This window comes from Gossypium hirsutum, chromosome D11 (genome assembly GCF_007990345.1).
Source record: "Gossypium hirsutum isolate 1008001.06 chromosome D11, Gossypium_hirsutum_v2.1, whole genome shotgun sequence".
NCBI classification, from domain to species: Eukaryota; Viridiplantae; Streptophyta; class Magnoliopsida; order Malvales; family Malvaceae; genus Gossypium; species Gossypium hirsutum.
Window position 1 is genome coordinate 3,171,369 of NC_053447.1, and position 24,098 is coordinate 3,195,466.

The window sequence follows — 24,098 nt, forward strand, 5'->3', positions numbered from 1 at the left end:
TACTAGCATTCTTATATATACTTCCTTCGTGACAAACAAGATTTAATTTAAAGATACATTATTTTTGTAATAACATATAATACCAACAATAATGCCAAACAGATCTTAGATGTATGATTCTTTTCTCTGTTTTCTTTTGTTCCCCCCTCTTTAGTAACCTTTTCTTCTTCTTCTTTTTAAGATTGAATTTATTTTTTGAAATTTTTATATGGAAATTTTATATTATTAATGGTATCGGAAATTGGAATGCACATATTTAAAATTAAAAAAAAAAAGTTAAAAGAGAAACCAGAATTAGATGCCATAGTGGGACACTACTATTGACAATATATGTTTTTTTTACTGGTATTCTTTTGAATAATATAACACCGTTTTAGATCACATGGCATTAATTAATGATGCCAAACGCTTTAATGTTGTTATATATATATAATCAAATAACTTAGGATGATATTAAAAATTAAAAATTTTATGAATCAATAACATTTTATCACATCATCAAATTTTAAAGATATAAATTTATTATACACTCATCTATAGAAAATTTATTTTATATGGACCCTTCCTATATACATAATTCATGTTCATTTCGAATTATTTAATAACATTTTAACGATTTTTTACATGTGATTAACATATAATTTTGGTAAAAATTTTTACCCTAAACACCAAATTCAAAACCATGAACTTTAAATCTAGAATCTCGAACCCTTAACTCAAAGCCTTAAACCCAAAATCCTAAAATTGAACACCAAACCCGTAACCTCGAACCCTTGAACTCTAAACCAAAACATGAACCTTAACTTGTAACCCTAAACCCTTAAGCCCAAACTCGTAACCTTGAACCCTGAACCTGAATCGTGAATCCCGAATCTAAAACTCGAACCTGAACATTGAACCTTAATTCTCAAACCCAAACCCTGAACCTCGGGATTCGGGGTTCAAGGTTCTGGGTTCATGATAAAATAATTACCAAAATTATGTGTCGATGATGTGGAAAAATTGCATAAAAAATACTGATTTTTAAAAAATTGGTTGCAAAAAGATAAAAAAAAATTAACTTATGGAAAGAAAAACAAAATGATTAAAGTTTGTAAAAGAAGTAAAGGTGTTTGTTTATAATTTAAAAAATTAATCATTACTTTGTTATCTTTAAAATTTGATGACGTAACATTATTTTATTAATGTCTAAAAATAATCCTTTTTAAGATTATCGTAATATAATTTATTCCCATAAATAATACTTTCACTTAAAATAAGAAATAAAGTTGTCAAATAGTTCCTTTAAAAAAATGGTGTTAGTAATTGTCGTTAATACACGACACCATGCAATTAATTAATGAAATCATCAACCAGTCTCCATGAACTTTTTGCTGCAGGGATTATATTAAATTACAAAAGTTTATCTTTAGCTTTAATCCGAAATAAGAAACTGTTTGAGCCTTGAGGATTAAGATATAGATGTGGAGGTGTTCATAGGCTGACGAGTAGCTCGGCTTTATGTAAGTTTAAAATTAAAATAAATATTATATAATTAAATTTAAATAAAAATATTTTTATTATTTGATTTTAATTTGGACAGACTTATAAGAATTGAGTCTATTAAATCGTTAAGTAATCTAACTCGAGAGGAAATTAAATGTTATTCGTTTTACTAGTTATATTTAGGGTTCATGAATATTTATCTTAATAATATGATTTCTAAAGTTTGAATTAACGTTATTTTAATTATATATGTTCTTTTTAAGAGGATGCCTAAAACTATTTATAATCTTCAACCCATAAATAGGAGGATAATATGCTTCAACGCACTTGAACACATATCCTCTTGTATTGACAATAATCCTCATGTCAATCGAGCTAAGACTAAATCGACCACTCCAACCACATTTAAATAACTCTTAATTGTAATTAAAATTTCTTTTAAATTAATATTCAAAACTTTCAATTTATTATACTCGAGAACAAATAATTAAATTTAAAATTCAGCATTGAATCCAGCTATCTGTTAATAGAATAAACATATGGAACTCAAATAAATTCCAAATCTCTAATTTCAGTTTTAGCTCAAACCCATCTGGATTTGATTACACTCCTATTATTCACAAACGTTGATGCCTTTTGACTGGAAAGAGCAGGGTAGATCCCCATGCCACTGCCGCCGGCCTCTTTAATCTTTAGGCAGTGTTAGGGGCCAATCATGGCTACTACTGGCTAACATTTTCATTTTAAAAACAGAGGCCCTTTAGCTTTATCTAGAACTCGTCTAGCAAGCAAAGCAAGATACCCCAATTCAATGGGGACTTTATTCCATTACCCCCATCACTATATAACCCCAGCAAATGCTCCTTAAACAAACCACAAAAACAACTAACAAAATCACATTTTTAAAATAAATAAAAAACCAACCCTCCAAAGATGGCAACCCAAAGCTCACACTCACAGCAACTGATGAGAAGTGAGCGACGGATGTTCTCAGCATCGGATGACAGTGCAATGATGAAGCAAATTCAGTCCACTCATTCGCCCGATGGTCGTTTTCTCGATGTCAAACCCATTCTCCAAGTCATTGACAACGTTTTGCGCCATCTCACTCCTACCATCGATCATCATGCCCTAAATGTATAGTCTCAAGTTTTCCCACTTTTATTCGAAGTCATTAAACGTATAGTTTTAAATTGGTATTTCAATCTCTAACATATACATATATAGGGTGGACAAGGGCACATGGATGCCATTGATGATAGTTCCGCAACTATGGATAGCAATGGTATGCTTGAAGCATTGGCTTTTCTTGTTCACAAGATCTCCTGCGAGGTAATTTGGCATTAAAGATACTTTAAATATATGAAAAAAACTTTAAGAAATATTACGCCAACTCTAAATTCTAAAAGTATCAACCTTTATTATATGTTCATTGCGGTGCCCTTTTATGCAGTAATAAACATGTACCTTCGCTGATTGTGACATGTATCCTTTTATGGCACTTTCTTTTCTTTTCCAAGGGTGATAGAACTTTATTTTTTCTTTACATCTAAATTCCCGATACCGTCGAATATTACCGAGGGATAATATTATATAATTGTATTATAAATGTGTTTTGCAGATATCATGCAAGTGCTCGGGCGGAGGCGACGCTCATGCGACAACAATGGTGCTTCTCAACACGCTTTCAAGCTATTCATGGGACGCGAAAGTGGTGCTAACGTTAGCCGCTTTCGCCGTGAATTTCGGGGAATGTTGGCTGGTTCTTCAACTCTGCACTACGAACTCACTCGCCAAATCCGTGGCGCTACTTAAACAACTGCCGGATATCTTAGAGTATTCCCACACACTGAAACCCCATTTCGATGCACTTCACAAACTCATCAAGGCAATGATGGAAGTAACCAAGTGCATCGTCGAGTTCACCGAGTTACCTTCTCAGTACATATCCAGCGACTTGCCGCCAATGTCGATCGCAGTGGCTCATATCCCCACAGCTGCTTACTGGACTATCCGAAGCGTTGTGGCTTGTGCTGCGCAGATTGCGAGCCTTGTTGGCATGAGATATGAGTAAATTACACTCCATCTGCTTGTGTTTTCTCCATGTATATATCAGCCCAAAGTGATGAACTTACCTGTAATTGATTTTTTTCCGGTGACATTAAGGTTCGTTACATCGACGTCGGAGGCATGGGAACTATCAAGCTTGGCCCATAAAGTCTGCAGCATCCATGAACACCTTCAAAAGATTTTGCATCTTTGTCATCAGCATATTGGTCAGTCCTTTACTTACTGAACTGACTGTGAGAAATGGTTTACAAAGATCATTTAATATTGCAGATGAGAAGAAGCAAACAGAAGCATATGAAGGCCTAAAGCACAGTTTCGGAACTCCTCAACTCGACAACTCCAAGATTCTCCTCAAAATTTTCTCACTCAGCAAGGAAGATCCTCACTCTCTCTTGGGTCCGGATAAGACCAAGGTTCGTTTTCAAACACCCCCATTTCATTATTTTCCACCCATCAAATCGGATATTTATATTGACAGTATTAATCAAACAGGTTCATATCGAGGTACTGAGAAGAAAGCATGTTTTGCTGCTGATTTCAGATCTCGATATCACCCACGAAGAGATTCAGGTTCTCGAATCCCTTTATAAATACGACCGAGTCACTTCTGAGGTTAACTATGAGATCGTATGGCTCCCGATTGTAGACAGATCGGCTTGGAATGATAGCTATCAGCAAAAGTTTTTGAGTCTGCAATCGATGATGCCGTGGTATACTGTGAACCATCCTTCCATTATCGAACAGGCTGTTGTTAAGTACACCAGAGAAGTATGGAATTTCGTGAAGAAGCCGATAGTGGTAACGTTGGATCCACTAGGGAAAATGACATGCCCCAATGCACTCAACATGTTGTGGATATGGGGAAATACCGCCTTCCCTTTCACCACCGACAGAGAAGCAAGTCTCTGGAAAGCTGAGGCTTGGACTGTTGAATTGCTTGTCGACGGGCTTGAACCAAACTTATCTAACTGGGTACACATCCTTACCTATAATTGTTATGTAAATGAGTTTATATTTATAAATGACTAATCTGAACTCGTTTGATTTTTCAGGTACGACAAGAGAAAGTGATTTGTTTGTATGGTGGAGAAGAAATGGAATGGATCGAAAGCTTCACTTATGCAATAAAAAACGTTGCACAGTTTCTCGGCATTGGGTTAGAGATGGTTTATGTCGGAAAGAACAACGCCAAGGAACGGGTGAAAAAGATCACCGGTTTAATCAACGAAAGGCAGCTTAGTCACGCTTGGCAAGATGCCAATGTTTGGTTCTTCTGGAAACGATTGGAAAGCATGTTGTTCTCGAAAACACAACACGGCAAGACCAACGAAATCGATGTTATAAAGCAAGAAGTGATGACCTTACTTGGATACGACGGCAGCGAACAAGGGTGGGCAGTGTTTTTTTCAGGGACCAATATGGTGAGAGCCAAAGGAGACAAAGTTTTAAACGCCATTCAAAGCTTCGAGCAATGGGAAGACATGGCACGAGTATCGGGTTTCATCTCGGCAATCCGTGGGCACTTGGAAGGGATTGCCGACGAGCATCACTGCACTCGGCTTATCCTTCCGGGAATCAGTGGGGGAATTGCGGAGACAGTGGTGTGTGCTGAGTGTGGACGTACCATGGAGATGTATTTCATGTACCGCTGCTGTGATGAATGAAAGCCGTTGGATTAAAATTGCTTATAAAATCAGAATAAACAATTACTTTTGGGTTAATTTTACTTACTTTATGATTGGTATTTGTTGTTGAAGGCTTAGATTGCTGGCTTGATGTGTGCTTTTGGCTACTGCCATACATTTGTAACATTTACTTTGCCAAAATAATGAATATATTCCAAGTTTGTGTCTCCATTCAAGTTTTCTTTTTCCTAATATGTAAAGTTTGTATGAAAAAGCACTACCACATCATCTTGTATCCCTTAATGATTTCAATGTCATTTCAATCTCTTTTTCTATATCATTGACATATTATTTTGATAATTCTTTTAGCTTAACCTTGAACCCTGTATCCACAACCTTAAACTGTAGACTCTAACTCTAAATCTTAGACTCTAAATTTTCGACTTCAAATCTTGAACTACAGATATGGACTCTAGATCTTAAACCTTAAACTTTAGGTCATAAATCTAATATCACAAGTGTCTAGAGTTTAAAGTTCAGGTTAAAAAAAAAACTAAAACAATATGTCGATGACATGAAAAAAAATATTGAAATAACATTAAATAATTAATAAAAATACATAATAACGTGACGGTTATATTTTATACAATCCGGTACTCATTTCCTTTCAACATACCTTGAAAGTGTATTTAAATTTTATATTGCTTGTCTTATTTATGTGTGTCAGTGTCAGATTGTTAGTTGTTAGTAGGTTTAATCAAATCTTAATCCAATTATTGGATTGTATACCCAAAACAGTCAACGTAATTAAAACTAATGACAATGCAAGGAACAAACTGTTTTTTCCCTCGTTTTCTTTTATGTGCCCCATGATAGTCATTAATCATCCTATACATGTGTAGATATTTATCTCTATGTTTCTTGGCCACATTCTTACATGTTATTTTCATGATGTAAAAGTAGTGAATATAATTTGAAACTTGTATATAATTTTTTTTTGTAAAAATAATATATATTAGTTATGAATTTTTGTATTTAATTGGAAATTTAATTATTTTTAAAATATTTATAAAGAAATTTATAATCTAAAGTAACATTGAAAAATTGAAACTCAAATCTAGTTATTATAATCTGCTTAAAAAAACTAAAAATATTAACTGAATTGAATACCAAATTCAACCTATGGCATCGGAGCATAAAAGTATAATATATATTGATATTATTAATTTAAAAATGATTCATGGTTGCTCTTCTCAATAATGTTATATTTAAGGTTTGAACTTATATTCTTTATTTGATACAATGTATTTTACCACTACACTTAACACTTGCTTACGTTTTTTAAGTTATTTTTTTTATTTTAAGGATATAGTTATTAATAAAAAAATTTAAGCATAAAAAGTGATAAAATTTTATCTGGAGGTAAGAATTGATTGTGAAAGTTTAACTTTTGGAGTAAGTAATCTTCGGTATCATTTCAATCAAAACTGAATTAGTTTTAGCTGGTAAAACAAAAATAAATAATTTTTATATCTATACTACTATTTAACTTCCTAACCGAATTAGTTTCACCAACTCAGTTAGAAAATTATGAAAATATTTTTTGCACAATTAAAATAAGTTTTATTATTTTAGGATATTTTAGTCTTTTTAATTTAACAATAATCAATAAAAATAAAAATAAAAATATGATGAGATTTAAACCCACACCAATTGGATTGGTAAAATATTTAATTTACCACTCAACATAGTTTTTGTAACAGCCCAATTTTGGGCCTAGTCGGAGCAGTGGTTTCGGGACCACAAATCTGACGAGAAAAATTTTATTTTTTATTATATTTTTATGGTCTACAATTTTACGGAATAATTTTGTAAAAAATTCGTTCAAAAATTTCGACGTTTGGGCACTCAATTTAGCCAAAAGGACTAAATTGTAATAAGTGTAAAAGTTGAGTTCTACATGTTAGAAGTATCCAATTGTTATGAAATTTTAAATTGGAGGTCCTTAAATGGTAATTAGACCATTGGTTAACTTATGGACAAAAATGGACATGAAATAGGTGAAATAGAATTTTTTAAGTTAAGGGCATTTTGATCATTTAGTAATTAAAAGAATTAAAAAATGCCAAAATAGCCAAAAATTGGTTCATCTTCTCCATGGGCTGGCTGAATATGTCATGGAAGCCATGGCTAAGGTTTGGTTCAAGCTTTCAAGCTTTATGGTAAGTCCGTTCTTGCCCCGTTTTTAATGATTTTCATGTTTTTGAAATTCTTGTAACATGATCTACCAATTTCTACCTTTTATTCGAGATATGATGAAGGTCTAGGTTTTGACTCATGTTAGAAGTTTGTGTATTTTGATGGTTAATGGTGTGTCGAGTTTCAGACAGAATAACAGTTAAAAGTACTTTTACAGAAAGGCCAAAAAAGTATACGTTACATACGACGGTCATTTACGTATGTTATAAAAACGTACGAATACGAGAATAAATAAAATATTATTTTTAATTTCTTTATTTTTCTTTCTTCTCTTCTTTGCCTTTTTGTTCACACTCTCTTTCTACTTCCATTTCCCGATAACAAAGCTTTGATCTTTTTCGTTCTTTCTCTCTTTCTTCTTTTCTCATTTTCTTCTGCTGAAATTAGGGTTTTGAAATGTGGATTTACAATGTCACAATCTGAAGAAGCTCCGATCTCCGACACGACTGCTCCCGCCGATTCCGCCCTTAACACTTTAGGGCATCGCTCTCCCGATTCGGATCCGACTCCGAATCCCGACGCCTCACCGACACCGTCTGATCTTAATCGCGCGGCTGAGGAAACCGGGCACGACGAAAGCAATCTCGAGCAGCAGTTGCAGGACCTCGATTTGAAGGAGGAGGTTGCGGCGGCGGTGGCGGCTGCTGAGACGAAAGATGATGGGGAGAGAAAAGGCGACAATGATTACAATGAAGCTGATGCTGGCGCTGCCGAGGAAAAAGAAGATGAGGAGGAGAAAAACGAGAACGAAAATGATGGTGAAAACGGGAAGAGGTTTGAAGGAGTGAGGTCACATTTTCCGGTGAGACCGGACGCTGAGAATTGCGCCTATTATATGAAAACTGGACTTTGCAAATTTGGATCTAATTGCAAGTTCAATCACCCTGTTCGAAGGAAGAACCAGGTCTTTTTTCTTACCTTATTATAACTTTCATTTTATTTTATTTTTTCATTTTATTTTTAAATGTTCTAAGAACGTTCTTCCTTTGGCTGGATAGGAGCTTTTTTGGCTTCCTGTTGATTTCTTTTTATATTTGTTGCTATATTACTATGATATTTGTTAAATATATATATTTATATTTATATTTATATTTCTTCTTCTCTTTTTAAGATTGGCTTGTTTGCTACAGACGTGTACGTATTGATTTTGTGCTGACTTCTTTAATTCTGGGTATTTGGGATTTATGATGTTTGAAGGGCGTTCAGGAAAATTTAAAGGAAAATGATGAATCAACAGAGAAACCAGGCCAGACAGAATGCAAGGTCAGTATTCTTTCAATGACAGAATTTGTGTAATTTTATAATTCTTTCAATGAAGCTTAGTATTCTTCTAGCATTTCAAGTTCTATATTTTGACATCTTTTATCGCTGCTTCTAGTACGTCTTGTTTTTAAGACTGGTTTACTTTTCTATGGCCCATTACATATCAATTAGTGTATTTTCAGTTGCGTCTGAAAATCATCTATATCTATTTTCATCTATTTATGTCTATAGGAAATGTGCATGGGCTGATAGTAACATTTCTTTGGTGTTACAATTTTTGTCGAGATTTTTGCAGTACTACCTAAGAACTGGTGGATGTAAGTTTGGTAAGGCCTGTAGATACAACCACTCAAGGGCAAAATCTTCAACGGATCCGATTTTAGAACTTAACTTTCTGGGGCTGCCCATCCGACAGGTACCACTTCGTTAACTGTATTAATTGAGTTTAGCAAGACTCCTTAATTCGAGTGCTGATGCTCATTTGCATTTGTACTACGCTCAACCAAACCCTACGAGTTCTTTTCAGTGATTATTTGGAGTAGTCATTCTGGAAAGTTTCAAAGTTTTAATTCTACAGGGAGAGAAAGAGTGCCCCTATTACATGCGTAATGGGTCCTGCAAGTATGGAGCCAACTGCAGGTTTAATCATCCTGATCCTACAACTACTGGAGCTTGTGACCCACCTGCTGCATATGGTAATGGTGGATCTGTTTCATCACAAGCTGCATCACAAGTGAGTATGGCATCCTGGTCATCGCCAAGGGCGTTAAATGAGACTGCTACTGCTACCTTTATGCCAATTATGTTTTCACCAACTCCGGGTGTTCCACCTCCAAATCCAGAATGGAATGGGTATCAGGTACTATAATTGCTTGAATGTGATTTATGTTAATATAATCTATAGCATCTATTAAGTTTATCTTAGGATACTATAGTGCATAGCATCTATCTAGTTTATCTTAGGATTACATGGTCCTCACCTTCCTCGTTCCTCAATCCTCCACTTTACATTTTAAATTTTTTTCCTAGAATTTTCATCTTTCCTTACCTTGAAGTTTCCAGGGTGTATATCCACTTACATATTCTTGAAGATGTAAAGATACTTGTGGATCTTGAACTTTTAATTGCATGTAACAAAATGGATATTTGGTTTATGATTTCATGATCGCGTTGAGAAACAATGATAGTAATCTGCAATTCTTACTGGATGCCACTGAGGACAACCATATTCAGATCATTAATGGAATATTTTCAATTCTTAAGATCAGATGGTTAAAACTAGTTTCCTTGGTATACTAACTTTTTTTTTGAAAGCTACGGGTTTTATTAACAAGCACCCTAATTAGGAAGGTTATTATCTGAAATAATTTATTTTTTACTGCATTGGAATTCACAACATTAACCGTCAGGTACTGCATTAAATGCAAAAGTAATACTATAAATAGTATTTTAACTAACTTTAAGAAGTGGCCATTCAGAACTCGTTAGCTAAACTCATTATATATGGCCGGCTTCAGAAGTTTTTGTTGAAACTTATGCCGCCTTTCCACCTTTCTCTAGATGAAGCCAGGTTAATTTGTGTCTCTAGATCCGAAACACTTGAACATGTAGGCAGAGTCACATACAAGCTATGTATAAGAAATGACATGGGCACAAGTTGAAAAAGATTCCAGTCTCATGCTAATTCACCTTAAAGACACTGTTATGTTCATTTTTTGGCTGAGTCGAGAATGTTGAGACTTGCACCAAAGAAAACTAAGTAGAATTGTGATGTTGGACGATGGATTGCTTTATGTGGCTTTATCTAATGTTGCTTTTGCATGGAGAAGCGTTGGAAGGTAGTAGATGGATAAGATATACTAATTGCTCTGACAATCTATAGTGTTAATAGATGCCTGAAAATGGAGAACCAGATGTTTCCACATAATACTTTCTTTTTATGCTCCGTCCAATACATGTTTATTGCTTGGGTCACTATTTTACCTTATATTTATTTCACCGCATTAAATCATAAAGAAGCTCATGTTTAAAATGCCTGATAGGTATAAAAACCAGTTCTGCATATGATTTTCTCCCAGAAATTAGCTTGTGTATTGATAAATTATAACCAATATGTTTCTGCACAATGACTTAATCTTGTTTGCCTTATCAAGGCCACTATTTATCCCCCACCAGAAAGGATTTTGCATCCAACCCCAGCATATGTCATGAGCAGTCCCTCAACTGAAACCACTGTCTATACTCAAAATCAGCCACAGATGGTAGTTGATGAATTCCCAGTACGGCCTGGCCAACCCGAGTGCAGTTACTTCCTGAAAACTGGGGACTGTAAGTTTAAATCAAATTGCAAATATCATCATCCAAAAAATCGACTTGCAAAGCCGGCCCCATGTGCTCTCAGCGACAAGGGCTTGCCACTGAGACCTGTAAGTTTTTTGCTCCTTTAGGCTATGGTTTTTATCAAATATATATGAACCTGGTAGATGATTAAAGTTCTCTTATGCACACAAAAAATGAAAACAAAAGTAATTCATGCAAAAGAAAATGGCCCACAATTGTTCTTGCTCTTCATATCTTCCACCTTAGATAGTGAAATGACTCCCTTCTTATCTTCTCGTATATCTTGAAACTTGTTTATAGAAATCAATAGAAAATTGCATGTCTTAGAGATTGGTACTTGATTATTCAACTGGAAGCGATTAAAACTGGTGGTTCTATTAGGCAAATGATTTCTATAGAAATATAGCATCTGGGTTAGGTTCTGTTAGGCAAATGATTAAGACCAGAGTTTCTGTTCTCTTCGTCAGACTTGGATTAAACCTGACAATACAGTTCACTCTTTAATCATGTAGTTCTAGTTAATGGTTTTCTTTTTCGATGATAATATATTAAATTCTTGGAGTTGTGTCATCATCATGATAGACATTTGTTTTCGAAATCCAGGATCAAAGCATCTGCTCACACTACAGTCGCTATGGCATTTGCAAGTTCGGGCCAGCCTGTAAATTTGACCATTCAATGCAGGCAGCTCCTTCAACAACTGTATCTGAACTAGAGCAGCCTCCACCATTCAGCCATTCTGCACCATTAGAGCAAACCGGAATTGCCGGGAGTAATGGTACCGATACTGCAGTTCAGCAGCCTGTGTAAAATTATTTTTCAGGAAAAAAGGCCACCCTAGCTCTTAGATCTCTCACATCAGTAAGGATTCTAAAATTTCCTTCTTTAAACTTGAAGACTAGTCAACTTTTCTTCACTTGTTCCATTGCCACAAGAGTTTTTAGGGGATGGTATTATATATACATATCACATATATGATATGGGTTGTGTTGGCAGTTGCTACAAAGCTCAAATTGAAATCAGGATATGTAAATTATCTCAGTTTCAAGTCATTTTAGGAACTAATACTAGTAAAATTTGGGATGTTGTTGTACTTCTTCCCCTCGAATATTGCACCTCGGGTCTGGTTGATTTCTTACATAGGTATGGTCGAGTTCGGGTTTGGTTTATTTCTGTCTTGAACCTGACCTGATTTGGCCATAAACTAAATCCAATTCTGATCTGACCTGACCAATTTTAGATTTATTTTTATAGTCGGATCCCGATCTAAATTACACACGTGCTAGATTCTTCTGGATTGACTGAATTAATTACTAGGAGAGTTGGTATGTTTAGGTCCATCTCCCTCGTCTCTTAAGCCTGCCCAGAGGAACATGGATTATTAATTAAAAGGAGAATAAATTTGTAGGAGGGACCATTCTATTCCAATTTGGCCCCTATTTACTTTTTCATAGGCCATCCGCTATTGCCATTATCAACCATCGCCTGCGCCTCCAAATTTAGATTAATGTATTGGAAGAAATATTTAATATCTTAACTCTATGATTATAAAATGTCAGTACGTTACACTCCAACACGCCAAAATTTAGGTTAATGTATTGGATAAAATGTCAGAGTACATCACATTTTAACACACGTGTTTAATTTTTAAATATTGATATTTTGTAAATAAATAAATTTTTAATAATATTAAAAAAATTCAAATTACAATTGTATTTTTAACATACTATATAATTTTATTTCATGCAATCATTATTTAATACTAATAAAAATTACTATTATTAAAGCATTTGTACGAATCATAAAAAATTGATACATGCAAAATTATTCAATTTTTATTTTTATTTTCTTAATAGTCGATAAATTGACCATAATAATTTTTAATAATATGTAATTAATATGCAATAAAATATATAAAGTAAAAAATAAAAAAAATATCTTAAAAACTTTTTTTCAATGGTTACAATTGTAAAAATATTTTACCTCAACTTCTACTAACTTTTTTACCTCAACTCATACTCCGATTATAATTATTTTAACTAATTTTTAACTAATAATTATAAATTAAATTATAATTAATATAATCATTTTTAAATGTACAATAATGATCACAAATTTTATTTTACATAAACAAATTTTATTTAATAATTCTAAATTAAATATTATAATTATTTTTAAATGTCATTTTAGAAATATGATGAAAAATAAAGGGTATTTACATCGATGCAAAAGTTTTTCAAACCCGTGTTCGGTTATATATATATATATATAGAAGTAATAAGAAATCAAGAAAAGAAAATATATATCGGGGAGTGATCCACTTACATTGGTGTAAAACTAAAGTAGTTTTGCAACATTTTGTATATTTTTGCATGATTAATATTTTAATGATTCAATTGTTGGATTTACGATATAATTGTACTTGTCATGCATATAAAATTTCAAACCGAGCCAATATCTCTATCTTATCAATCTAAAATACTACATACTAACAGTTATTGAATGATTAAAAATTGTGTAAAACAAATAGTTAGAAATTTTAGTTTTACATCAAATTGAACATGAATGATAGAATGTGAAATCCAACAATTAAATCATTAAAATATTAATCATATAAGAATATACGAAAAAGTAATTTTACACCGGTGTAGGTGGATTCTCCTCCCTCATATAATGGTATTTTAATTAGACTTGTTTAACCATGAAATATAGTAACAATTTTCCAAATTACAGTTCTTTTTCTTTCTTCCTCATCTCCAAGTGGTAGGTTTTATTCCTCTGAAAATTCAAGATTGCAAACACCAAATTCCATACACCAATCTCCGGCCAAAGTACCCACATGGAATGTAAATGACTCCAACAACTCTGCCACAACAAGAAATTGCTTAGCCGGTTCTCCCCTCCGGTCCGTATTATAATGTCGGGATCCGGTGCAACCGCCATATACATGTTCTTCTCAACCTTCATCAACTTTATCTCATTGTCGTCGTCGTTATCGAATTCCAGATCAATGCGTTTTTGCTCACAAGATTCTCGAACGGCATGCAAGATTTCGTCTCTAGAAGTGTAGGCAATACAAATCGTAAGCACCGATTTCGAATACGCAGCCGTAGCTTCCGTAAGTTCCATGGCGGAAGCCCTAAGCTCATTGCTCAAGAGCTCCAAATTCCCAACGAAATGGACCCTAACGGCCAAACGTTTGACGAGGATATCCAAGAGATGGAATTTCTCCAACATGGAAGCCATAAGTGATTCAACTTCTTCTGGTTTCCGCTTGAAATTGTCGATGCTGAAGGCATAGGCAGTGATATATTTCACCCCAAGCTCTTGGCAGTACAATAACATAACCATGAGAGCCCAAAAGCCAGCATCATAACGGCCGCCGCCCCCGGCGGCTCCATCGTGTGAGAGCTTCTGCTTTTTAGCATATCGTCGATTTCCGTCCATGATGAAAGCAATGTGATTGGGGATTGGACCAACTCTAAGAACACCAAAGATGCATTTTCTGATAAAACTGCTGGCACTGCATAATATATTTCCTGCCATTTTCAAACTACTCATCACCTCTTTCTCCATTTACTTCCTATTGGAAAGACCGATATCAACCCTTAACTTATAATATGAATCTATATCTATATCTATATATAGAGAGAGAGTACATTTATACCCATAAATTAAAAAAAAAATTATATATGGGGTAAACTATATCCAATGTCACTAAACTACTAGTAAGTTTACATTTTAGTTACTCAATTTCAAAAAGTTACAAAATAGTTATTAAATTATTCAAATATTTTCATTTAAGTCACTAGTTCATTACTTTTTAAAATAAAAAATCGGTTAGCGAGCTCCAAACGAAGATTCAATGATCGGTATGGTGGATTAATACATGTCAACAAGTAACAGAACATACCTTCGATCCAAGTTGATCTGACAATTAATGTCAAAGATTGAAGAAAAAAAACTCAGATTCATAACATTCAAACTTGTTTCATGAAAGAAACTAAACTGTAGAGAAGCGAAAGAAGAGTTTTTGGTTTGTGTAGGCAATGCGAACAAATACGGCCATAAAGCAGCAATTTTAATAGTCCAGTGACAATGACTTAAATGAAAACTTTCAAATAATCCAGTGACTATTTGAAAGCTGAGTGACTAAAACGTAAACTTTCTTATAATTTAGTGACTTTGAATGTAATTTACTCTTATATATAGACTTTTGAGTAAAATAGGTAGAGTAGACCAATAGTGAGTTGAAGACAGATACAGTTAAAGCCACGCATTTTTTATGCCAAAGTTTATAAAATTCTTTCTTTTATGTCTTTATATTTGAATATTCGAAAATCAAAATTCTCCGCATTTTGGCAATAAATTAAATCCGCGAAAGCTTTGCTTGTGATGTTGTGTGCTATGGATTTAACTGCCAATTTCTCAATAAAGCAGTAAGTGGAACGAGAGTTTATTTGCCTCTCCATCCACACAAACCATGTGATTTGTTTGCTTAATTTGTGTATGTCTCCCCAAGATGTACTGTTTAATATAAAATATATACTACACAAACATATTTAATAAACACGAATAAAAGTTTTAAAAAATAAAATAAAAACACTCCTTTCAAAGCAATTGGATATACGACTCGGACCGAATGTATATGACATGACCGATCAATAGAAAATACTACGACCCTCCACATATCATATTCTTTGAAAATCTGTATCAATCTCCAACATCTTAAAAAAAATTGAAATAGAGCATACAAATATGGCTTCCTGCAGGCAAACAAATTGATGATTTATATATGTCGCAAGAATTTTACACTAATTCTTTAATCACAAAACTAGCCTCGTTAAACAAGATATTTCACCATGTAAGGCCCTTCAAGCTCATAGCCTAACTTCCTATAGTAATGCCGGGTTCCTACCCCAGATATAACAGCTATTTTTGTTGATCTATGCTCTCTGCTCGCAATCCGCTCTGCTTCTTCCATCAAGAGTGTACCATAACCCTGCCAATACAGAAAAACGCACGTGTGCAGGGGGTGGGTGCAGAGTTAGCCAATGGTTGCTTGACGACCTGGATAAAGACGAGCCTGGACATTTTTCTGGATAAAGATGACCTGAATACTAAAGATTTTATCATTACCTGGTGTTGGAGTTTGTCAGCATCCCTGCCATGAACCGGAACAGCAGTTCCATACACGTGAAGTTCACGGACAATAGAACATTTCCCCATTAGTTCAGGGCAAGTAGTGTTCCGGCCACATTTTCGCAGCCGCAACAACCCAACAAGAATATCCTGTGTTCAAATCAAGAAGGCATATTAGGTTTTAGCACAGAACCAGCTATGGTACAAGACATTGTATCAAGATGCATAAGCATTATTGAGATCGATGGAGACAGTTTAAAGTTAGATATATGATATAAATTTTCTACAATAACAAGGGAAAGACCCTGCAATTTGGCCAGTGACAAGAGGATATGAAATGGTTATTCACATGTGACAGACAGCTGTAGACAGAGTGACCGCCCACACCCCAATACAAAGAAAGGGTCCTTGCAGTACCTGGCGCGTATCTTCATACGACAAAAATGTTTCCCAACCTTCATTTGCAGTATAATCACGTCGAACAAGCTCAACTTCTTCAGGTCTAATTTTATGGTGAATGTCCTGTATCCATATAAACACATACATTACATTTTTCAAAAGGTTAATGTGCTTTTCAGCATTAACAGTTTCCTGAGGCGCAACATTGTGTCTTCTCACCTGGATACCAGCTTCACGTGTTCGAACATCTCGACACTTCAAGCCCAAGTCATCCATACGCGCTAAGGCTAGTTCACGAAGATTTCCTTTCTCAACCCCTGAAGTAACCAGAGGCATAGGAATATCGCGCTGAACCCTATAAACACGTGTCCAAGGAGGTACCATGGCCAAGATCCTCGCCACAATGTCAACAAGCTGCTCAGGTGGGTAGTTTCTATACCTGAAAAAGTAAATTACTACAGTTACAGCTTCCTGCTAAACCAGAAAAGGAACCGGATATCCAAAGAAAAATAATGGCCAATAGAATTCTCTAACAATAAATTACAGATAGCTATACCTGCCAGTTTTCCAGAGCTCATAGAGGCCAGTTCCACGAATTACAAGGGTGGGATAAATTTTAAGCCCATCGGCTCGAAATAAAGGGCTCTCAAAGAACTCCTTAAAACTTTCCAAGTCTCTCTCAACACCAACATTAGGAAGATCAGGCATCATATGAGCAACAACCTCCAGAAAAGCAATGGAAAAGTTCATCAAGAAGTGGATAAAATTAAAAGAACCTAAATATATAAAATGCAAAAACTGATAATTAAGCCGCATAATCCATTGCATGAAAAATGATTTCAGTCAATTTGGCATACGGTTAGTGCTAGACAGCACTGTTCAGCATTCAACAAATCTTTTGGTAATCGCTGAACTACATGTTGAAAGGCAAAAGACAGGAGAGAGGACAATGAAGACCAAGTGGAGAAAAGGGGATTCATTTGTACTATATAGAGATAACTAGAGGAAAGGTATTTGTCTTCTTAAACTAAGAGAATAGTATGTAGGGTTTGGTGTTTAAGATACCTTAAAACCAGCATCTTTCGCCAAGCAAAAACAATCAGCTACTGCAGCAACAGTGTGTCCTCTATTAGTGTCACGAGCGACATCCTCGTATGTGCTTTGAACTCCAATCTCCAATCGTGTACAACCATAAGAAAGCATTTGGCGCAAATGAGGGCCGAGACAATAGTCTGGCCTACTGCAGATTAGAATCAGAAGAAGTGAACCTTTTTCTTTTTATTGAAGAAGTCAACCTTAAATTAATCATGAAATGTGTATTATGACAAAGGAGATAAGTCAAAATCAAACAAATTTCTATTACATATTTCTGAAATAGAAAACTGCAGTAAAAGCATATTTTCAACTAGCCATGCTATTATTACGACTTTTTTCATCCCTGCCTGGTTTTATGCAACAGCATAGCAAGTGATGCCAGCAACCCCATTTCTTGAAATTAATTTCTTTTTTTTTTTTAAGAAAATAAATGCATGAATACTGATAAATGTCGATATTCATTTTTGAGTCCCAATCACTAGAAAATAAATTAGAACTGACAATTCTTTAAATATTAATTCCAGTAATAGCATGGGAAAAACACACGCGTAGGCAACTGCATGATAACTTACGTTTCAATTGTCATTCCAATGCACTTCACTGCACTATGTTCAGAGTAGGCAACTGCCTCTTCAACATTGGCAGAAGTGTGTCCGGATAAAGCATCATGAAGATTCCTAATAAAATAATCTCGGTAATCTGCAGGCAGCGACATGAAAGTACCACCCATCAAGATGAATTCAACCTGCAACTCGCATAACCTTACTGTTAAGAGCACCAAAGGTCAACTTCTAAGTTCTAATTATTTGATAGAACTCAATGCCTTAAAACAAAAGCAAATACTTTATATAGAGAAGATAAAAACCTTGTCGACACTGTGACCCAATCGCTTCAGCTGATCTATACGGCTTCTCGCCTGGACATATGGATTATACCTGGAATCATTATAGATCACATTTTCCTCAGAACTTAATCCAACAGAACTGAACAAATGCAAGACTCTCTTCTCTCTCTCTCATTGTCAACGATCATGAAGCATAACTACTGCAATATTTGGCATGACATTTGGATTCTCAAAAGCCGGTCGAGCAACAACCAAAATGCCAGTATAATTTGAGGTAAAATAAACGAGTGCTTTTTCACCCCTAGGGGTGTAAACAAGACACTTATAATTGCAAGTTATTCGGGTTTGATCTAAAATAACTCAAACTTGGGCTCAACCCTCATCAAGTTGAGCTCAAGCAGCTCGATCTATCAAGTGAGCTGAATTGAGTATCTTAGTGCTTGATTGAAGTAATTTACAAGCCTAATCAAGCTTCTTATTTCTAATTAGCATTGAAAATTTTCAATTAGAGCTCAAACACAAACAATCAAACTTAAATTCAAGTATAGAATTGAGTTCATTTTACTAGGTAAACAGCTTAATCAAACAAGCTCAAGCTTTAAAACTAAAACTTGAACAAGCTTGAGGCAAGCTTCAAGCTTCTCACAGCTTGATCTCAACTCGGTTCGATTACACCCGCATTCACCCCCAGCATTCCAACACAACCTAAGGCTAACAGACAGCTCCTATTGATTTCAATGAACAAAAATGAGTTCACAAGATTCAAAATTTAACTAAAAAGCCATATTTGAAAAGTTCCTGTATCAAAACAGAAGCAACGAGTTCAAAACATCAAAATAAGCTAATTAATTAATCCAAAAAGGAAAAAGCAAGGGAAAAAGGTTACCTGGCTCGAATTGCTCGCATGCTAGTTGGCTCATATCCAGTATACGACTGAGTACTATACTCAAAATCCGAATCCGGTCCACCGGGGCAATATACACAAATGTTACCCGTAGTGGCAATATGCGGGCACCGATGCGGCTTCGACATAACCGCCACGACTGCGATTCCGGAAGCGGTTCGGACTGGTTTGGCTCGGAGTTTTGGAAGCAGGGACTCACGGTCTGACTCAGGAAGTGCAGCAATCATCTCCACAAGCTTCGGGGCACGTGCGAGCCCATATTTTCGACATGCGGCGGATTTGATCGCGTTGAGGTCCACCGTTTGGTTCTTCCGTGACAGTTCCACCATGGAGTTCACAATTTCGGCGATAGCTCGAACTCGGGCCTCTTCTTCCGTTAATCCATGAGCTTGAAACCCGCCCCGACCCGGGCGCGGGAGCTTTTTCGGGTCCGGAGCTATGACGGCGGTCGCCATTGCACTGTAGATAGAGAAAAAGAAGAAAGTTGCCAATACAATGCGAAGTAGAGGAAGGGATAGAAGTAACTCTAATACACACTAAAACGACGTCGCAGCTAATAGCCATTCTAAAACGTTGTCGTGTATAAAATGTGAGTTCAGTTCAGTTCTCTTTTCTTTGTTTTTTGTTCGAAGTTAAGTTCAGTTCGAAAGCCCATTTGGCAAAACAGCTAAACCCTCGTACTACCCCAATACTTGAAAAAAATGAAAAAACAAATTTATTATTATTTCAAAGTAGAAGTCTGTTTATATGTATTCTTTTCATCCGGTTTTTGCTATTGGAGAAAAGATGAAGTTGGTGTTTTATACAAAAACAGATTGCCTATTTTCTACGTATATGGATTTTGATGCTTATTTCTAATAACATTGGTTAAGAAAAAAAATACATAATCCTATATTTTTATTAATAATATCTACTTATTTATTAATAAGTGATTAGATGTAATGGTAACATAAATTACACTCTCAATAAAATAATATAAATTTAATTTTTAAAAATAACATTATTAAAGTGATAGCTATAAACCTTGAACATAAATTGTAATTTACATAAAATGATTTATATTGCATGTCAATTTTGTCAACTTTTCATATTTGAATTTACAACTTACAATATATCATATTGGATTGCATGACCTGGTTGGGTTTAGCTTTAGGTTAATATTTGCCTCGACATTGTTATTATTTTTCTACTATTTTTATTATCTCATGTCATAAATTAGATTCTGAATTAAATTTCTTACGTATAATTTTTTATCTCATTTTGATATATAAATTATTATTTATTTATAGTTTTCATTTAAAAATCTAACGAAAGATTAGTGACACATTCAATCGATGAGAACACGTCACATGATATTCTTTTATACATGAAATTGATGATGTGTCATCCATTAAAATTATAAAAAAAAAGTAAATAAAATGTCTAACAAATATGTGAGTGTAAAATTATAAACACTTATTAAATTCAAATATTTAAAAAAAATCATTATATAAACTATATAAAATAATCACCTCTGAAACCAACTTCACGTATTATTCCTAAACATCATGTCATTGAATGAACTTCCACCATGAATTACCTTCGTTAGAGGTACCTATGGTCCCACAATTATGATAGGGTTGATTGTTAATCCATCCTATAGTGTCACATCACTAAATTACAAGGTCATATTACCACATCTATTAATAGACAATGTGACATTGTCACTAGCACAATGCTTACACACGATGTTTCCAACACTCGATGTATAAACTCTCACACCTGAGCAGTAAGACAATGACACGATATTTACTCTCTCACGAAACTGAACAACTCTCTCCCTCTTCTCTCATCTCCCGAAGTTTTATTCTCTTCCACCTTATCCCAATGGTTCCCATCCTTCAAGGGTGAATTGCCACATTTCTTCGTCTATATTATTCTCTTGTTGATTCTCACAATCAACAACAATTATAAAAACATTATATAAAGTATAAAATATTCAAAATATATATTCAAAAACATAAAAAGATTCAAAAATTTGTGAAAATTATATTGTAATAGCCCGATTTTAGGCTTAGTCGGAACAGTGGTTTCGGGACCACAAATCCGACGAAAAAAAAAATGTAATGGCTTGAATTTTCAGAGGTGTCGGAACAGTGATTCGAGATCACTAAATTCGACAAATGGGTAGAAAATATTATTAATTTAGCAAGTATAAGTTAAATATGAAGTTAGGAAAATTTTTGAAATAGTGAATAGTGCACTAGAAATAAATATTAAAATAATTAGAATCGAAATGAGGTATCAAGACCTCGGGGATTTTAAACTGAGCCATAAATATTTTTATAAATATTTATGGAGTGTTAAAAAGTTAGTATTAAAGTTTCGTTAAGAAATTTTAAAGTTCCGATAATTAATTGAACAAAAAGGACTAAATTGTAACAAATGCAAAATTTTGGGAAATGATTAAATAGCTTAAATGATAAAAGGAAGAGGGCTTAAAAGCAAATAGACCCAAGGTCTATTTGGGCTGGACGGCAGAGGCATGAAATCAGCAAGAAAGTAAGGAGAATTAAGGGCAAAATTGGAAAATTGCAAAATTTGCTTAATAAAGTTAGGACCCAAGTGGAATTATCTAGATTTCTCTTCATTTTTCTGAATTCTCATCAGCTAAAACACCATGGAAGGGCTTCTTCAAGCTGGTTCTTCATATTTTTATTACAAGTAAGTTCAATTCTTGACTATTTCTTGAAATTTTTGTATTTTTATGACTTTTACAACTAGGCCCACTTGTTAAATTCATTAGTTTTTGATTTTATGAAAGAAGTTGAAAGTTGATATGAATATGTGCTGGAAGTATATGATGATTTAGCATGAAATTAGAGCTTTAAATTGTTCATATGCTGATTTTATTGAAAGAATTGAATAGAAAGTGAATGTTTGGGACCTAATAGTAAAAGAGTTTGAAGATAGAGTTATATGTGGCAATTCTGAATTTCAATAGTTGTGTAACAACTTATAATGTCTAGTAAAGTACTAATTGAGAAAATTAGATTAATTGAGGGGTTAATTGAGAAAGGACCGAATTGTATAAACTGTGAAATTTGGGGCAAAATAGAAATCAACATTTTGCACTAAAGCAGTTTTGGACAGCAGCAGTAGTGTAACTTTGAAAAATCACCAAAATTGTAGAGATTGAATTAGAGGATGAATAAAATATGAAATTAAAGCTTATTGAGTCTAGTTTCTTATAAAAGAAATGATGTGAGCAATGGAATTGTAAATCATGAGATATAATAGATTTTGTGAGACAAGGTCAGAATGAATTCGGGTTTCCCTGTTCTGACTTTGGAAAATCATTAAAAATTGTACAGAAATGATTATGAGTTATAGTTTATATGGTTAGAATCCTTAATGAGTCTATTTTTAGAAGAAACAAGCTAAAACATCATCCGAATTCTGTACAATGAGATAATTAATTTTTAGTGAAGAGTGGTCGGAACTGTCAGACAGCGAAACAGGGGAAACTTTAAAGAATAAACTGTACTATTTGGCTGAACCAAAAATTATGAAAATTTTATGGTATGAAGATATGTGAGTCTAGTTTCAGGGAAAATTAACGGATCTTAATTTGGAGCTCTGTAGCTCCGGATAAAAATAATTTAGTGACTCTGACTCGGATAAACAGCTTTGAATATACATGTTAGTGAATATTGAAATTATGGTTAATGTTGTTTAAGTGTGTTATACACATTAAGAATGTGGAATGGAGAGGAGGAGGAGGAAAATTGGGAAATATATGAATGATTCGTGTATAAATGGTCATATGTTTGATTATAACTCATAAACGATGAAATATGAATGATGCTTATTTTTGTGCATTATTGGTCATGGTTTAAGCTCATGTGTGAAAATAAAGTTTCATAGTATGTGTGTATGGTATATTCAGTATATGATTTGGCATGAAATAATACCATGAATGGTTTATGAATTAACACATGTTGGTAAGCCTGATATATGAATAAATGATCAAATTGAGCGGAACGCCGGATTTGAGTACTTCTGATCAAGTGATAAAGTGATAAGTGGTAGCTTTAGCTACACTTATCTGATCAAGTGACAAGTGGAAAGTGATAAGTAATAGCTTCGGCTATACTTATCTGATCAAGTGATAAAGTGATAAGTTATAGCTTCGGCTATACTTATCTGATCAAGTGACAAAGTGATAAGTGATAGCTTCGGCTACACTTATCTGATCAAGTGACAAGTGAAAAGTGATAAGTGATAGCTACGGCTATACTTATCTGATCAAGAGACAAAGTGATAAGTGGCTACACTTATCTGATCAAGAAACAAAGTGATAAGTGGCTACACTTATCTGATCAAGGGACAAGTGATAAGTGATCATACGTAAGACCATAGTTATACTATGGCAAAGTGAAAGTGAAGTACTCAATTTTCCGTGACCGTTCCCTAATTTGATTAAGGATGGTAAGTGACAAATGGGCCCAAAAGAATTAAAGTAAATGGATAAGTGGTAGTGTATTTATATCAGGACGATGTTGTTATTCAAACTAAAGTGATATTTTCATTGCTAAATTGAGAATTTCATAAATGTGTTATTGAATGGTATAATCAATAAACATTGAGTTAAATGGTAAATACGTATTAGTTTTGAATTTGATGTCATTGA

At 34.3% G+C, this 24,098-nt stretch overlaps 4 protein-coding genes across 4 annotated transcripts; 2 read left to right on the forward strand and 2 right to left on the reverse strand.

Annotated features, from left to right (window-relative positions):
- The first annotated feature begins 2,350 nt into the window (after positions 1–2,350).
- Positions 2,351–5,409, forward strand: LOC107912094 (protein SIEVE ELEMENT OCCLUSION B). Its single transcript, XM_016840141.2, has 7 exons — positions 2,351–2,622; positions 2,713–2,817; positions 3,107–3,555; positions 3,652–3,761; positions 3,826–3,968; positions 4,048–4,527; positions 4,608–5,409. Exons 1-7 carry the CDS (start codon positions 2,419–2,421, stop codon positions 5,217–5,219), a joined length of 2,103 nt encoding a protein of 700 aa, XP_016695630.2. The 5' UTR covers positions 2,351–2,418; the 3' UTR covers positions 5,220–5,409.
- Positions 5,410–7,264: 1,855 nt separating this feature from the next.
- LOC107912093 (zinc finger CCCH domain-containing protein 67) lies at positions 7,265–12,135 on the forward strand. The gene is made up of 7 exons (XM_016840140.2): positions 7,265–7,402; positions 7,827–8,343; positions 8,637–8,702; positions 8,998–9,117; positions 9,280–9,561; positions 10,856–11,128; positions 11,646–12,135. Exons 1-7 carry the CDS (start codon positions 7,338–7,340, stop codon positions 11,850–11,852), a joined length of 1,530 nt encoding a protein of 509 aa, XP_016695629.1. The 5' UTR covers positions 7,265–7,337; the 3' UTR covers positions 11,853–12,135.
- A 1,473-nt stretch (positions 12,136–13,608) lies between these two features.
- LOC107911255 (dehydrodolichyl diphosphate synthase CPT3) lies at positions 13,609–14,653 on the reverse strand. Its single transcript, XM_016839127.2, has one exon. The coding sequence runs from the start codon at positions 14,616–14,618 to the stop codon at positions 13,770–13,772; it is 849 nt and encodes a 282-aa protein (XP_016694616.1). The 5' UTR covers positions 14,619–14,653; the 3' UTR covers positions 13,609–13,769.
- Positions 14,654–15,707: 1,054 nt separating this feature from the next.
- On the reverse strand, positions 15,708–19,920 carry LOC107912092 (elongator complex protein 3). The gene is made up of 9 exons (XM_016840139.2): positions 19,409–19,920; positions 18,544–18,613; positions 18,251–18,423; positions 17,649–17,823; positions 17,140–17,306; positions 16,803–17,022; positions 16,602–16,706; positions 16,182–16,334; positions 15,708–16,044 (listed from the first exon to the last, which is right to left on the reverse strand). Exons 1-9 carry the CDS (start codon positions 19,879–19,881, stop codon positions 15,886–15,888), a joined length of 1,695 nt encoding a protein of 564 aa, XP_016695628.2. The 5' UTR covers positions 19,882–19,920; the 3' UTR covers positions 15,708–15,885.
- Positions 19,921–24,098: the final 4,178 nt, after the last annotated feature.